Source organism: Micromys minutus, assembly GCF_963924665.1.
Source record: "Micromys minutus genome assembly, chromosome: 1".
Lineage (NCBI taxonomy): Eukaryota > Metazoa > Chordata > Mammalia > Rodentia > Muridae > Micromys > Micromys minutus.
Genome location: NC_137969.1, coordinates 244,117,786 through 244,132,780, shown reverse-complemented (window position 1 = coordinate 244,132,780; position 14,995 = coordinate 244,117,786). Strand labels below are relative to the sequence as shown.

Sequence of the window (14,995 nt, the reverse complement as noted above, 5' to 3'; positions counted from 1 at the left end):
TTTTGATGAGACTGTAAAATACATTGGGACTAGAAAGATGATAACAATAGTTAAGAGCACAGGCTGCACTTCTAAAGGACTTGGATTTGATTCCTGCTCATAACCATCTGTAACTGCAGCTCCATGGGATCCAACACCCTCTTCTGGACTCCATAGGTGTTACACACATATGCACAACAAATACAGAGAAATGTAATGCATGAATATGGTCTTGGTATAATGGTTTTGGGGGAATTTTTTGTTTATTTTTTAGTATTAAGTATTATGTATACATTTTATTTACAGTGTTTTTCATATATTGGCCAAACTTCTATTTTTAAAATACTGTTTCACTTGTGTAGATTTGACAGAGTGAATTATAAAAAAGCATTAATAATTACCAGTAGAAATGTTGGAAATGTAAAAAACAGTGTTCTAAATTTCTATTATCTGTTACTTTATTCAGTTGCTATATATACCTTGAAGGGTTTGTGAAAACACGTGTAGTCATTCAGACTTTTTTTTTTTATTATTATTATTCAAAGGACACTCTGATTGTGTGGTCTGAAGCAGAAAATTATGACTTGGCCCTTAGCTTTCAAGAAAAAGCTGGATGTGATGAAATTTGGGAAAAAATATGTCAGGTAATTATGACCATATAGAAACAATAGACTGTTTTTAATAATTTTTCATTCAGCATACAAAATAATGGGTTTTGTGATATTAAATATAGATACATTGTTGTGCGTTGTTCACATCTCCATTGTTGCCTTTGTCCTCCCTTGGTTCTCTTTTTCCTCTAGTAATCCTGCTGTTGTCACGTGTTAAGGCTAGATTCTGCCTATGAAAGAAAACACATAGCTTACCTTTATTCTTCTCTATTACCTAGCTGTTGCTACCCCCTTAACATCTCCTTCTTTGGGATACACTTATTCAAACCATAGCATCCCCTGTGCTAAGGATAAACTGGGGCAAAGGGGAGTTAACCCAGTTAAGAGATATGGGGAGTGAGAGGCAAGCTAGGTTCAGCATATCCTGTAAGCAGGAACAGCACAGTCCGCAGGCATAGAATGAGGTAAAGAGGGAGCCAAGGATGACTGAGGTTTGGCCTGAGCAAGAGGAAGAATTGTCAGTAGAGCTGGGGAATAGCTGCAAGAAGAGCAGCTTGCTGGGCATGATAGCACATGCTCAGGAGGCAAAGGCAGGTAGATCTCTTAGTTCAAGGCCAGCCAGGGTTATACAGAGAGGCCCTGTCTCAAAAAAGAAAGAAAACCAAATTCTTCTTAACCCAATAAAAAGCCTATTCTACATTCTTTGGGGGCGGGGGGGTGGATAAAGACATAATGTAGGGATTAGGAACCTAAAAGTGTAATGAAAACGTGTAATTAACACAGAATCAACTTGAGACTATTCCTCGTAGAAATTGAATGTGTGTTGCATTCTGAGTGCAGCCTAATTGGTTTAAAATCAAGGTAATATCACCTTCTAGTGTATCTCAAGGTATCAGTTATGAACCCTTGCAAAATCTATCGATATCAGTGTGTTCTCAGGTGAGCATGTACATGTGTATCTGTCCTTGTGTTTCCCACCACCACCAGGGTCATGCTTTGTAGCCTTGGCTAACATGCAAGTTAATATGAAGACCTTGATTTCACAGATGTGCTTGCCTTCTAAGTGCTGGGACTAAAGGCTTAAACTCCTGCTAAGCAATTTCATATAGGACCTAATTTTAACTGCTTGACCTATTGGGATGATCTAATCGTGTTCTAAAAATTCAGCAAAATTAACTGTAAAGACTTCTAAGTCCCCTTTTCTTTTTAAATTAGCATATATTAGTTATGGTGGGATTTATTGTGACATTTTCAGACGTGTACACAATTGTTATTCAGCACCCTCCTTTACCCTCCTTTGTCCGATTCCCACTAAAACCTTTTCTGAATGAGCCTCTCTTCTACTTCAGTGATGTCTGTGTGTCCTTTCAGTTTGTCTGTCCAACTATTACCGTGAATTTCACTGAGGTTCTTTGTTAGAAAAGTATGGGTATCCTACACCCCTGAAGGAAATGCCTCTCTCCATATCCCTCATTGACCATTTGCTGTGTATGAATGCCCAGGGTGGGTGGGAGTGATGGGGGCTCGTGATCCCCCACCCCTTCCATGACAGAATGTCAGTGGGCCCAGTATTGCATGTAATCTTAGCTGCTATGAGTTGAAGAATGTCGTGGCCTTCTCAGAAGACAGTGGTCTACAGTACTACATTCTCACCGCCTCTAGTTTTTATATTCTTTCTATTCCTTCTCCAGTGATGTTTTCTGAATCACCCTTGGGAAGATGTCCAATTTTAGGGTGGAGTTGAAATGAGTTGGATAGAAAGTGAGACTGTTGGGTGCTAAGTGTTCCACAGTAGCACACAATCCAGTTCCTGCCTGGCTTTTCTGTGTCTTACAGCCAACACATGTGGTGTCTTCAGGAGTAGGGTCTTAACTACTTGTTTATAAGTCTCTTCTATTTAGAACTTCTATAGTGACATAAAGTTGAGATTTATAACAAAAAGGCTTCTGGAAAATTAGGAAGTTTACAAATTGGTATGTATGGAAAAGAGAAAATGTTTTCACTACTTATTTAACTTTCAGCAGATCGTCCTGTGGACAGTTATCTATGTGGCTTGGTTATTTTAGGTGTACTGTGTCCTAACCAGCTTTCCTAATTATATGGCTACTACCTAGCATTTATAATAGACCATTGATACACCTTGTGTATCAAAGCTAGTTTGTCTCTGGTCTATTGAATTTATCTAATTAATATATAACTTCTAGGAATGTTTCTCTGAACTTTACCTAGTTAGAAAAGACATGGGCAGAAAACTCTCTGGATGTTTTGCTATTAGTCCTCTGTGTAGGTCTTGAAGTGACTCGGGCAACAGTCTCAGATTAGGCTGTCTTAGATGCTTGCTCCTGATACTAGTACTTCATCGGGAGGCTGTTTATTTAATTCCTCAACTTTTAGTTAGTTTTCATAAACATGAAAACATGTCATTAGATTTACTGTTTGACTTCTGTTAGCTACCACAAGATCTTTTTTATAGGTTCAAGGAAAGGACCCTTCAGTAGACATCACTCAGGACCTGGTAGATGAATCTGAAGAGGAGCGATTTGATGATATGTCCTCACCAGGCTTAGAATTGCCATCGTGTGAATTAAGTCGACTTGAGGAAATTGCAGAGCTTGTGGCATCATCTTTACCTTCTCCCCTCCGACGTGAGAAACTCGCTCTAGCACTGGAAAATGAGGGTTATATTAAAAAGCTTTTAGAGCTTTTTCATGTTTGTGAGGATTTGGAAAACATTGAAGGACTGCACCACTTATATGAGATTATCAAAGGGATCTTCCTCTTGAATCGAACTGCTCTTTTTGAAGTTATGTTCTCTGAGGAATGTATAATGGACGTCATTGGATGCTTGGAATATGACCCAACTTTATCACAACCACGAAAACACAGGGAATTTTTAACAAAAACAGCCAAGTTTAAAGAAGTAATTCCCATATCAGATCCTGAGCTGAAACAAAAAATTCATCAGACATACAGAGTTCAGTACATACAAGACATGGTTCTCCCCACCCCTTCTGTCTTTGAAGAAAATATGTTATCAACACTTCACTCCTTCATCTTTTTCAACAAGGTAGAAATTGTTGGTATGTTACAGGTAAGTTGGATCATTCTCCACTTTCTGTCCCCTGTCTGTCCCTCCTTACTTATAAAAAGGTACCTGCTTTAATTGATAACATTTAAAATGCTAATTGCTTTAGGCAAAAATTAATGTCTTAAATCTATACATTGAAACTTAATCTTATGATATTATGGTAAATATTTTGATAATATTAATACTCGGTCGGCCTGGTGGTGGCTGTCTTTTGGATGGGAATAGCAAGAATGATAGCACTTGGTTAGCATGCACTGAAAATCTAAACTTCATTTCAGGCATCATGAATTACAAAGGGAATAACACTGTCTTAGTCAGGGTGTCTACTCCTGCACAAAACATCATGACTAAGAAGCAAGTTGGGGAGGAAAGGGTTTGTTCAGCCTACACTTCCACATTGCTGTTCATCACCAAAGGAAGTCAGGTCTAGAACCCAATCAATAATTGATGGAGCTAGAGACATAAGAACGTGTATTGTTCTTCTAGAGAACTAGAGTTTGGTCCTATTACCTATTTCCTGTAACCAGATGTGCATGGGACCCTCCCAAAAGTATGTTTTTGTATAGTTGAGAGTATTGGTAGTTTGGATTCTACTTGGTTGTTATTTAGTAGCTGCTATGTCATTTGAACTGCTGTTTAACCTCTTGAGTTTCCCATCTGAAGATATTAGTACCATAGGATACTACAAAGTGTCTGGAGATCAAGTGAAACCATACAGTAAAATATTAAATGTTTTTGTAAAACTTAAGAGCTTTAACAAGGATCTCTATTGATGGTTGATTTGAATGTGAGTTATGTCTAACTATTCTAACTGAATAATGGAGTTTTTCTATTTCATGTGGGTGTGGTATAATATTTGTACATGTGTTTAGAGATAAACACATCTTTGTATACGCAAAGGTCAGAGGGTGTCTTCTGTTCATTTGCTGACTTACTCCTCTCCAGACTGTGTTCTTATTTGTTCGTGTTTCCAAGCCCACTCATTGGGGGCTGATGGTGTATACAAGACCATTCCCAATTTGTTGTCTAGGTGCTGGGATCTCAACTTAAGTTCTCATGGTTGCATATCAAGCTTTCTTAAACACTGAGCTTTCTCTCCAGCCCCTACCAGTCTTTTCCATGTACACATGCAAAGTTACACACTTTACCATTGACTAGTTCCTCTGTAATACCATTAACTATTCTGATGCTAAGCTGGGATGTATGTTGAAATTGAATGTCATTAGTTTCGATAATAAAAGAAAACATGGTCAGAATCATATGTATTTATACCTATTTATACTTTTTTAGAAGTGACCAGCTTTATACTTGAGTGTCAGAGAAAATGTTTGCTAAACATCTACCATAGTGAATATACTACTTATCACATTTGACCAGCAAGATGGCTCAATACTAGAAGGAGAAAACCAACTTCCAAAAGTTATTCTCTGCCCTCCATATGTGCTCTTGGCATACCACATTCCTCTCTCCTAATAAATTGATAAATATAACTTTTTTAAAAATTTAAATTATCAAAATCTAGACGAGAAAATGTAATGAGGAAAATTCAGTTCATACCAGAGCTGATCTGTATGGCCTGTTAATTTTTCTGGAAAATATCCTGTGACTAGTTAAGACAGGATCTCACTACAGCCTATTCTGGCCTCCCAAGTTTCCAGCCTCCCCTACCCCTTCCCAGTGCTGTGATTTTAAAGTATTTGCCACTAGGCCAAATTTCATTGTAACACAGATATACTCGTTCATTTGCATACTGCCTGACTATTCCCCTACAGTAGTAGAGTTTGAGAAACCACTGGCCTGCAGGGTATGAAACATTTTCTGGTTGGGTTAAGGAAAGAATCTTGTCAAAATACAAAGGTAATCTTTCTGATAGAAATCTCCAGTTTATCTTTATTTGGTTTTGGTTTGGACAAAGTCTCACTATGTAGCCTTGGCTGGCCTATTATGTAAACCAGGTAGGCTGGCCTGGAACTCACAGAGACCCACCTGCTTCTGCCTTCCTAGCACAGAGAGTAAAGGTATGCACCCCACGTTTGGCAGTATGTATACATACATATATACATTCATGTAGCTTTTAATTTTTTTTCTTTTTTTAAAAATTGTCACTTTTGTTTTATCAGGCTAATTTATATCATGCTGAAATTGTATTTTATACAGTCCTACCAAAAAGATACTTAAATCTGTCATTTATTTCATAGGAAGATGAAAAATTTCTGACAGATTTGTTCGCACAACTAACAGATGAAGCAACAGATGAGGAAAAAAGACAAGAATTGGTAAGGAATCAGACACATTAGGAGGGCAAAGTGAACAACCTCACTCAGTCCTTGTCTAATTTTAGGGTTGCCTTTTAACACTTGTCCTTTTTCCTGATTTCAGGTTAACTTTTTAAAAGAATTTTGTGCATTTTCTCAAACGCTACAACCCCAAAACAGAGATGCTTTTTTCAAGACTTTGTCAAATATGGGCATATTACCAGCTTTAGAAGTCATCCTTGTAAGTTTGCTTCTCTTTATTCTGAACCACCCATGGGAGCCTGTGTCAAAAGCTGGATGTGATGTCATACAATTTTACTGTTTGAAATCATATCATTTCCTCCCTTCCCATTCACTGCCTTGCTCTCTCTTAAATTAATGGCCTCTTTCTTTAATAATTACATATGCACCTACATACATATATACAGCCAACTGTTTTTATATAATAAGCAAGTCATTTGAGTGTAGCTGATGTTTAAATACTAGCTATATATTACATAAAGTTAACAGAAGCAATACAATCCCAGTATTAAGAGTTTCCCACATTTAATTAACAGACTGCTTGGATAAAATAATTTTCTGCTGGGTGTGGTGGTATACACCTCTAATCTCGGGTAGAGGCTGGTGAATTTCTGTGAGATTGAGGCTGGCCTGTTATACAGTGAACTCCAGGCCACTGAGAGCCATATAGTGAGACCTTGTCATATACACATAAATGATAATTTATCACCTCTTTAATAATTAGCTTTTTAGCCCATCAAATGAAATGTTAAAAGACAAGGCTGAACTTTAATTCAAGCATTCCTGGCCCTTTTTTCCTTTTTTTTTTTTTTTTTTTTTTAAATAAGAAATGCTTTTAAATACATCTGAAAGAGGCTGGGGAGAGGGGTCAGATATATCTAAGTATATAGGTATATCTGTGATCCCAGAGCTCATGATTAGATGGTAGTCTGAGACAGGGATTGTCCAGAAGCTCACAGGACAGCTAATCTTGAGTATACAGCAGTAGACACCAGAAAGGCTTTGCTTCTTAAAGTTTACCCTTTACCTTAGTATATATGCTGCCTGTCTCCCACCCCCGATACAGTTTGTGTATGTGCATTTAAGTATGGTCACACAAGATACTGAGTATGTGGAGGTCACCGCACTACTTAGGTATCAGTCTTTCCCTTTCCTGTTTGAGAGAAAGTTTCTTGCTTTATGTTGCTGTGTACCACATTGCTATCTAAATTAGAGGCTTTCAGAGATTCTTCTGTCTTCACCTCCATAGGAGCACTGAGGTTACAGTTTGGGCACTATCATCCCTGCCTGTACTTGGGTTCTTAGCATTTGAACTTGGGGTTTTATTTTGTTTTGTTTGGAGGTAGGTGGTTTTGTTTTGTTTTGCTTTCTTGACAAGTGCTCTATCTACCAAGCAATCTCCTAAACCCTTAGATAAATGTTTACAATTTTGACCATTTCATACAGTGTGCTGAAATCATCCCCCACTTGCTGAACCCCTTCTTCCTTTCATGTCCACCCCCTTTTTTGCATTTTTATTGGATATTTTATGTATTTGCATTTCAAATGTCATCACCCTCTCCCATCCTTCCTCCCTCCTCCTGCTTCTATGATGATGCTTCCCCCTCCCACCCACCCATTCCCACCTCACCACCCTGGCTTTCCCCTACATTGGGGAGACAAGAGGCTTCACAGGACCAAGGGTTTTTCCTATTACTGATGCCAGACAATGCAGTCCAGACATTTGCTACATATGTGACTGGAGCCATGGTTTCTCCATGTGTACTCTTTGGTTGGTGGTTTAGTCCCTGAGAGCTCTGAGGGGTCTGGTTGGTTGATATTGTTTTTCCCAGGGGATTGCAAACCCTTTCTGCTCCTTCAGTCCTTCCCCTAGCTCCTCCATTGGGGACCCCATGCTCAGTCTAGTGGTTGGCTGTAAGCATCTGCCTCTGGCAGAACCTCTCAGGAAACATTCATACCAGGCTCCTGTCTAGTGGCTGGGTTTGGTGGCTGCATGTGGGATGAATCGCCGGGTGGGGCAGTCCCTGGATGACCCACTGGTTTTAAGTAGGGCTACGTATACAAGTATAGGGAGTTGTTTGCTGGAACATTAAGCAACTTATAAGTAGCTGTACCAGCAAGAAAGAGTTTCTCCTCCCAGCAACCATTTAGATGTTTTTTTAATATTGTAGTACTTTGTGGTAATTTCATTGATAAAGTTCTATGTTTTTAAGGTCATAAGAAGCTGGTCCATTTCCTTTGCAGGGCATGGATGATACACAGGTGCGAAGTGCTGCTACTGATATATTCTCATACTTGGTTGAATATAACCCATCCATGGTACGAGAGTTTGTCATGCAGGAGGCACAACAGAATGATGATGTAAGTAAGAAGTTAACAGAGCAAAAAATAACCAGCAAGGTAAATATTATTTACACTAATAGTATTTATGCATAGGAGGCTATAGCTGGGGTTATGTATTTATAAGATCTAAACTACTGTGCTTTTTGGGAAGAGGTGGCCATAATGTCAGATGGCTCACACTTCTCAGTGTCCTCTGCCTTGGCTTATAAATTTATTATATTTTACATCAGCTTTTTTAATTGTGAAGTTACTGAGCTGTGATTTATTTAAACCTTTAAATCAATTGACTATTCTGAATGTGGAACTAAGAGTAACTGTCATTGGAAAGCACTACCAGAGGTGGGTTCTCAGAATTCATCAAGATGAGATAAAATACGGCCCCTGGAAAGTCTTGGGGAAGAATAAGAACAAGCTATTGCCTGTATGATGCGGCTGTATTTAACCAGAAATTAGAGTCAGTGAATTGGCTTTAAAAGTAGCTTAGACTGTGGTAGTGTAGATTGAGTGTGTAGTACATAATAAGTGAAGACGCCTGAATGAGTGTGTCTTCCACTCTTTTATTAAAACCAATGCTTCTGCTTTTGGGGGTTTTGTTTTTTGGGGGGTTTTTTTTGTTGTTGTTTGTTTGTTTTCCTAAATCTTTGGAAACTACTTTTTACTCAACAGATTAAGCTATCTTGAATTCCTTGAGAATGAGAAAATTATGTCTCTTTTAGGGCAAGGGAGTCTGCAGAATGTCAGCTTTCTGCAGAATATTTCTTACAAACAATGTATTTTCAAAAATCTCCTGTGCCCAACTGAAGTTGAATGCCTAGCAATGTCTGTATTTATGGTTTGTTTTCAGAATTAATAGTGCTAGAGTATCTGCAGAACTGTGTCATGAATTACTGAACCTTATTTCACATTTTCTTCTATGAAATACTCCTATCTTAAGAACCAGAATATCTTGAGTAATTAAAACTAAAGACTGTTCTTGTAGGCCCTGTAGCCACTGGGTGAGCAGACATGTCTGTGTGTCTTCACACTTCACAAACATGCATTAGGCCTCTGGTTTTCATTTTCCAGTCATTTCCATATGTCTGTATATTCTTTGTCCTTCTCTGTTTTACCACAGCGTATTTAGGCGCAAATAGACGAAGTTTGCTTGCTTTATCTCCCACAATTTTTATTTATCCTTGGATTAAGAACACCAGCCCTAAAAGGTTCTTAGGAAAAAAACAGAAGTTGGTTTTCTTTAACACTTGGAATCCACAGAATGTACTACTGTTCTATACACTCTAGTCTTCTTTTATTCAATTTATTATTTCCATGAAGAAAAACTATAAAGGTAAATGCAGTGAAACCAAAGCAGGTTTATAAATTCTAGCTAAGTAGTCTTATTTCGAAGTCATAAATGCATAAATATGAAGCTCATGAGCTTTCTACAGAAGGTAGATGGAGTTAGTACAAAAGCAAGACCTATTTTAACACCAAACCTGACCTTTGTGTTGTGGGATTTTTGGTTTTTGGGTTTTTTTTTTTTTTTTTTTTTTTTGGTTTTGGTTTTGGTACCCCCCTCCCTTTAATCAGATAAGTTTAAAGATAATAGAAAAGGCCATGGGTAGCGACACTGCTTTAATCCCAGCACAGAGGAGGCAAAGGCAGGCAGATCTCTATGAGTTGTGGGCCAGCTTTTTAAGTTCTAGGCCAAGCGAAGCTGTTACCTTGTCTCAAAGAGACTGAGCGAATACTTTTAAGGTTCTTTTGGTAATAATATTTATTGTCTTTGAACCACCCATAGGGGAAAAACACATTTCCATCTATTCTGTTAAATGAATCAGTCTTTCTATTTTATTTGAGGTTAACAAGACAACTAGAGGTAGCTGTAATGCTATAATATCTGTCTTAGTAATCTGTATTTTGTACATTTTTTTATCACCAGGATATTTTGCTCATCAACCTCATTATAGAACATATGATTTGTGATACAGATCCTGAGCTTGGTGGAGCAGTCCAACTTATGGGCCTGCTTCGAACTTTAGTTGACCCAGAGAACATGCTAGCCACTGCCAATGTAAGTCATAACCATTTCTGCTTTTTTTATGGTAGTATTTGTTTTATTGCTAGTGGGAACCAATACAGTTAAAGTTCATCAAAGTATTTTTGATTCCATAGAAAACAGAAAAGACTGAATTTCTGGGTTTCTTCTACAAGCACTGTATGCATGTTCTCACTGCTCCCTTACTAGCAAATACAACAGAAGACAAGCCTAGTAAAGGTAAGATAATACAGGTTCGTAGTTTACTTGAATTGTGAAACTCAAAACTGATGTTGAGTAACTAGATTTAAGACACTGGGGTTAGAGAAATAACTCAAGGGTTAAGAACACTGGTTGCTCTTCTAGCAGACCCTGGTTTGATTCCAAGCAGCCACACAGCAACTAACAACAGTCTGAACTTGAGTCCCAGCTCATCTAACACCCTCTTCTGGCTTCTGTGGGGACTGTTCACACACATGATCTCAGAAGTATATGCAGGCAAAACACTAACTAGTACGCGTAAAGTAAAAAATAGGGATGGTTCAGAGGTTAAGTGAGATCTGGTGCCCTCTTCTGGCCAGCAGGTGTATGTGCAGGCAGAACATTGTGTACATAATAAGTAAATCTTTTAAAATAATAATAATAATAAAATAATTAAAGAAAAGAAAGAGGAAATAAGTAAAGGAAAAGAAAGAGAGGCGGGTACAACAAAATACACCCTTAGAAGGAGGTAACAATCTTTAAAAGTTTTATAATTAGAGTGGGTGAGATTTAGTCATGTATTTTCAAGAGACTTGTAAGGTGACTTTGTGTTTTAAAGCACCACAATCACAGCCAACAGAAGAGTACAAAAGAAAGTATTTGTTTCCGTGCTCCATCAGTTGGTTGGCTGGTCATTTGTTTGAGAGAGATTGTTACGAGATCCATGTTGGTCTCAGGTCTTGTTTCAGCCTCCCCAGTGCTGGGATCACAAGTGTGTGCCTTGGTAAATGACAAACTATAATAGTTTTTTTTTGTGTGTGTGTGTGTGTGTGTGTGTGTGTGTGTGTGTGTGTGTGTTTAAAGAGTAGTTATAATATTATTGGGAAATTGCCGTTGAGGCTCTATCTAAGAACCCATATATAATTTTCCGTTAATAATTTAACAATTTTAGTATGTTTAATTTAAAACCTACTCAATTTGTAGTATTATTCATGTGTTAATAAAAACTGTAATGGTGTTGATGTATAATTGTGAAAAGAAAACTTACTTTTTCCCTCTGTCTCTGAAGTGCTAGAATTCAACATGTCCAGCAAGTTAAATAAACTCTTGTGTGACCCTATAAATCCAAGTCTTTGAAATTTTGTTTGTGTCTGTGTTTATTGATATTGGGTAAAATTGGAGGCCTGTTTCCAAATTGACATGTTTAAGACACCCAGTATTTACAAAAAACTTGTAGAAGGTAGTGTGCTATAAGTGGGTGCTACGTCATAAAGACTTGCTGACTTTAAAAAATAAAGATTAATCAGTAATATACTTTTGTTATGAGCTCATTGTGAGTATGAAGAAAGCCTGGAATCGGGGAAAACAGAGAGAGCATAATTACACCAAAGGGTGTTTCCTGATTTCTTACACTGTCTGTTGTCTGTTCAGCATACATATGACCATGTTTTGCTTATTTTAGATGATTTTCAAACTGCACAGTTACTAGCACTTGTGTTGGAATTGTTAACATTTTGTGTGGAGCACCATACCTACCACATAAAGAACTATATCATCAACAAGGACATTCTTCGCAGAGTGCTAGTTCTTATGGCCTCCAAGCATGCTTTCTTAGCATTATGTAAGTGCTTCTTAAAGAATTATTTGTTATCTTTATTATTCTGTTTGTAGCTTTAAAGCTCATCATTGCTGAGAACATGACTGACTGAGGGGTCATCAGGCCTAGGATCTTAGTGCAAGCGCGTGCCCTGATGACATAGTTTGGCAGGGGATAAGAAAGAACGTCGTCATTCATACAAAGTTGAGTGGTTAGAAGGTATCTGCCAGGTCAAGTCATATTTCCACTAAATCCTTTGGTGATTTGGTTTATTATTTTAGAGCCAAGTGGTAAGTACTACAGTTTAATCAAAACTACCAGTAGTCTGTTCTTTTGTATAACCAACAAGCTGAAAAATGATTTAATATTTTCTTAAAAAGCAGTTTGATAAAAGAAAAACAATACTACAGAGATTGTGTGGACCTTTATGGAGAATGTTTGTGAATTGTTTTGTAGCTATAGTTTTTGTTTTGTTTTTGGTTTGCTAGGGTTGGGGTATTTGTTTTGTTTTTATTGTTTTAACTTTTTATTGATGGTGTTTCTGCAGCCCAGGCTGGCCTTAAGCTCACAGTCCTCATGCCTTGACTGCCTGAGTGCTGGGGTTGTAGGTACAAGCTATGGTTCCTAGCTTTATACACAGGGGTTTTTGTGTGAGGTACTATGGATTAAGCCAAATTAAGTACTATGAATTAATACTGAAAACATTTGCACACACTTGACCACTACACTGCACCCTTAAAAGTCCAAGAGCAATAGTACATTTTTAACAAGATTAGTCTTGCTTTGTTTTAAAGATCATTCTTAGTTACACTCTTTTTAAAGCTGATATTCACAATGTTGAGACTTTAGTTTATCATAATCGTGAATTAGATGTAGATTTAATCCATAGTGTTTTGACTATGCTGTAGCCAGATTTCTTGAATAATAAGTTTGCATATCTAAACTGTAGTTATTGGTAAGTTAACTGACCTGACCGAGTTTAGGGATACTCTGGAGGCTGAGATACTGCCAAGTAACTCTTACCAGTTGGCTTTTAAAGGTAAGTTGGGTTTGATTTTGTTTGATTTTAGGCTTCATGTTTTCACTTGTCAAGCAAGTTTCTATGCTTGACACGTAGGTGATGAAAATAAATGTACATGGAATGTGTCTTTTTGTAAGTTGAAGAGAATATGGGATTCTTTTCCTTTCTACTGAATATTCAGAACACTAAATGTTAGTCATAGCATTTATAATCATCTACCAGTGAGCTCAGCACATAGAAAGAAGGGCTTTGGGATTAGAAAGATGACTGGTTAAGATGGTCTTACAGAGGATAAGAATTTGACTGCTAGCACCCACCTGGCAATTCATAACTGACTATATTCCACTTTCAGGATAATCTGTACTATAAATGGTACATAGACTTATGTGTGGGCAGAACACCATACACGTGAAAACATTTCCTCGTATATGTATCATAGGAGAGGTGATGGTACCAAGGCCAGGCTCTTAGGTCACCATAAAGAATGTTGTCTGTTCAGAGAAAGGAATTTAGGGAAAGAGGCAGAAGGGGAAATCTGAATGAATAGATTAAGTTTAGATAGCTTTATTTCAACAAATAGCCAGATACAGTGCCACCTATAATTCTGGTACTTTGAGGGTTAAGTAGGCAGGTCTGTCTCTGAGTTCAAGACAGGGCTGCATAGACCCTGTCTCCAAAGAGGGGGCCAGAGATGGAGGGAGATTAAACACAAACTACTACTATTATATTTGATTGACTCTGAGATTGGATCTTTATATACTTACCTCAAACTAAGGTAAGCCTTACAAAGTTGGTGGCATGGCATTTATAATTCCTTTTGTTTTCATAGTTTATTAGGAAAGACTGTGAAAATTAAACCCAACTTAATAAGAATAGAACTTGGAGAATCATAATAATGTATTCCGAGTGAATCTGATCGGGCAGTTTCAGAAGTGTTCATCTGAACTGCCTGTTCCTGAGAGAATGATATTCTTAATTAAAAGTGAAGTTAAGATGTAGAGTATAGGAGATATGTGTTTTGCTATACATGAGAACCTGAGTCCAACAGAGAAGTGTCAGGAAGCTAAAAGAAAAGGGCCTTTATAACTATGACAAGTAACTCTGAACCTAAATCCTTCATAGTTGGGATCTCTTCCCAGACTTGAGGGTGAGAGCATCTCAGACAGTTGCAGTCATCAAGAGGTCCTTTATAAAGACTCGGTTTGTAGTGTACGTAAGAACTGAAACAAGACTTATGGTACATTGAAGTAAAAGGTTAGGTATATTATTTCATAGAGAATTTTATAAATTGGATATATATCATAAGTGGGAAAGACAGTGATACATGCAGTATCTATTTACTGTGACTTTGTAAGGCTTCGGGTACTTTTCTGCTGACTAGGTAGTATTGTTAGAAAGTGTTGAACTCAGGCTGGAGAAGTGGAAAAAGCAGCTTGCTGCTGAGTTTGGTCCCTTGAACTTACGTGGTAGGAGAGGACCCAACTCCTGAAAGCTGTTTTCTGACCACATGTGAGCCATGGCACACACATTTCTCCTCTCATGCATACTATATGGAGAACAGAAACAGAAGTCTGTAAAAAGAATACATTTCTTAAAAGCTTTATTGTAAAGCCAGAGGCAGTTCAATGGTAGAGTGCTTTACCTGGCATACTAGCATCATGAGGCCCTGACTTCAATCCTCAGCATCAATGGGATGGGGTGGAGGAGGGAGCTAAGCTCTTGTGTAAAGCTTCTATTATTAGTTCCATGTGTGGCAATGAGTCTCAGACTTAAGAAATCTTGTGTCACTGTACTACAAAAAAATGTGATCAAAACACAGGAGATTCCTCCCTTGCTCTACTGAAGATTGACGGTGTTGTGAG

The 14,995-nt window shown here is 37.8% G+C and overlaps 1 protein-coding gene across 3 annotated transcripts in view; it reads left to right on the top strand.

Moving 5' to 3' along the window:
* PPP4R3A (protein phosphatase 4 regulatory subunit 3A) overlaps positions 1 to 14,995 on the top strand; it is a 37,048-nt gene that overhangs the window by 14,538 nt on the left and 7,515 nt on the right. Inside the window, exons 3-10 of one of the 3 annotated variants that reach the window (XM_080931282.1) lie at positions 525 to 623; positions 3,064 to 3,681; positions 5,877 to 5,954; positions 6,058 to 6,174; positions 8,199 to 8,315; positions 10,219 to 10,350; positions 10,452 to 10,554; positions 11,978 to 12,136. In XM_080931282.1, the coding sequence (XP_080787408.1) occupies positions 525 to 623; positions 3,064 to 3,681; positions 5,877 to 5,954; positions 6,058 to 6,174; positions 8,199 to 8,315; positions 10,219 to 10,350; positions 10,452 to 10,554; positions 11,978 to 12,136 (1,423 nt within the window). Of the gene's footprint in view, positions 1 to 524; positions 624 to 3,063; positions 3,682 to 5,876; positions 5,955 to 6,057; positions 6,175 to 8,198; positions 8,355 to 10,218; positions 10,351 to 10,451; positions 10,555 to 11,977; positions 12,137 to 14,995 lie in introns of all 3 variants that reach the window. The other 2 variants (XM_080931281.1, XM_080931283.1) reach the window with 2 other exon arrangements.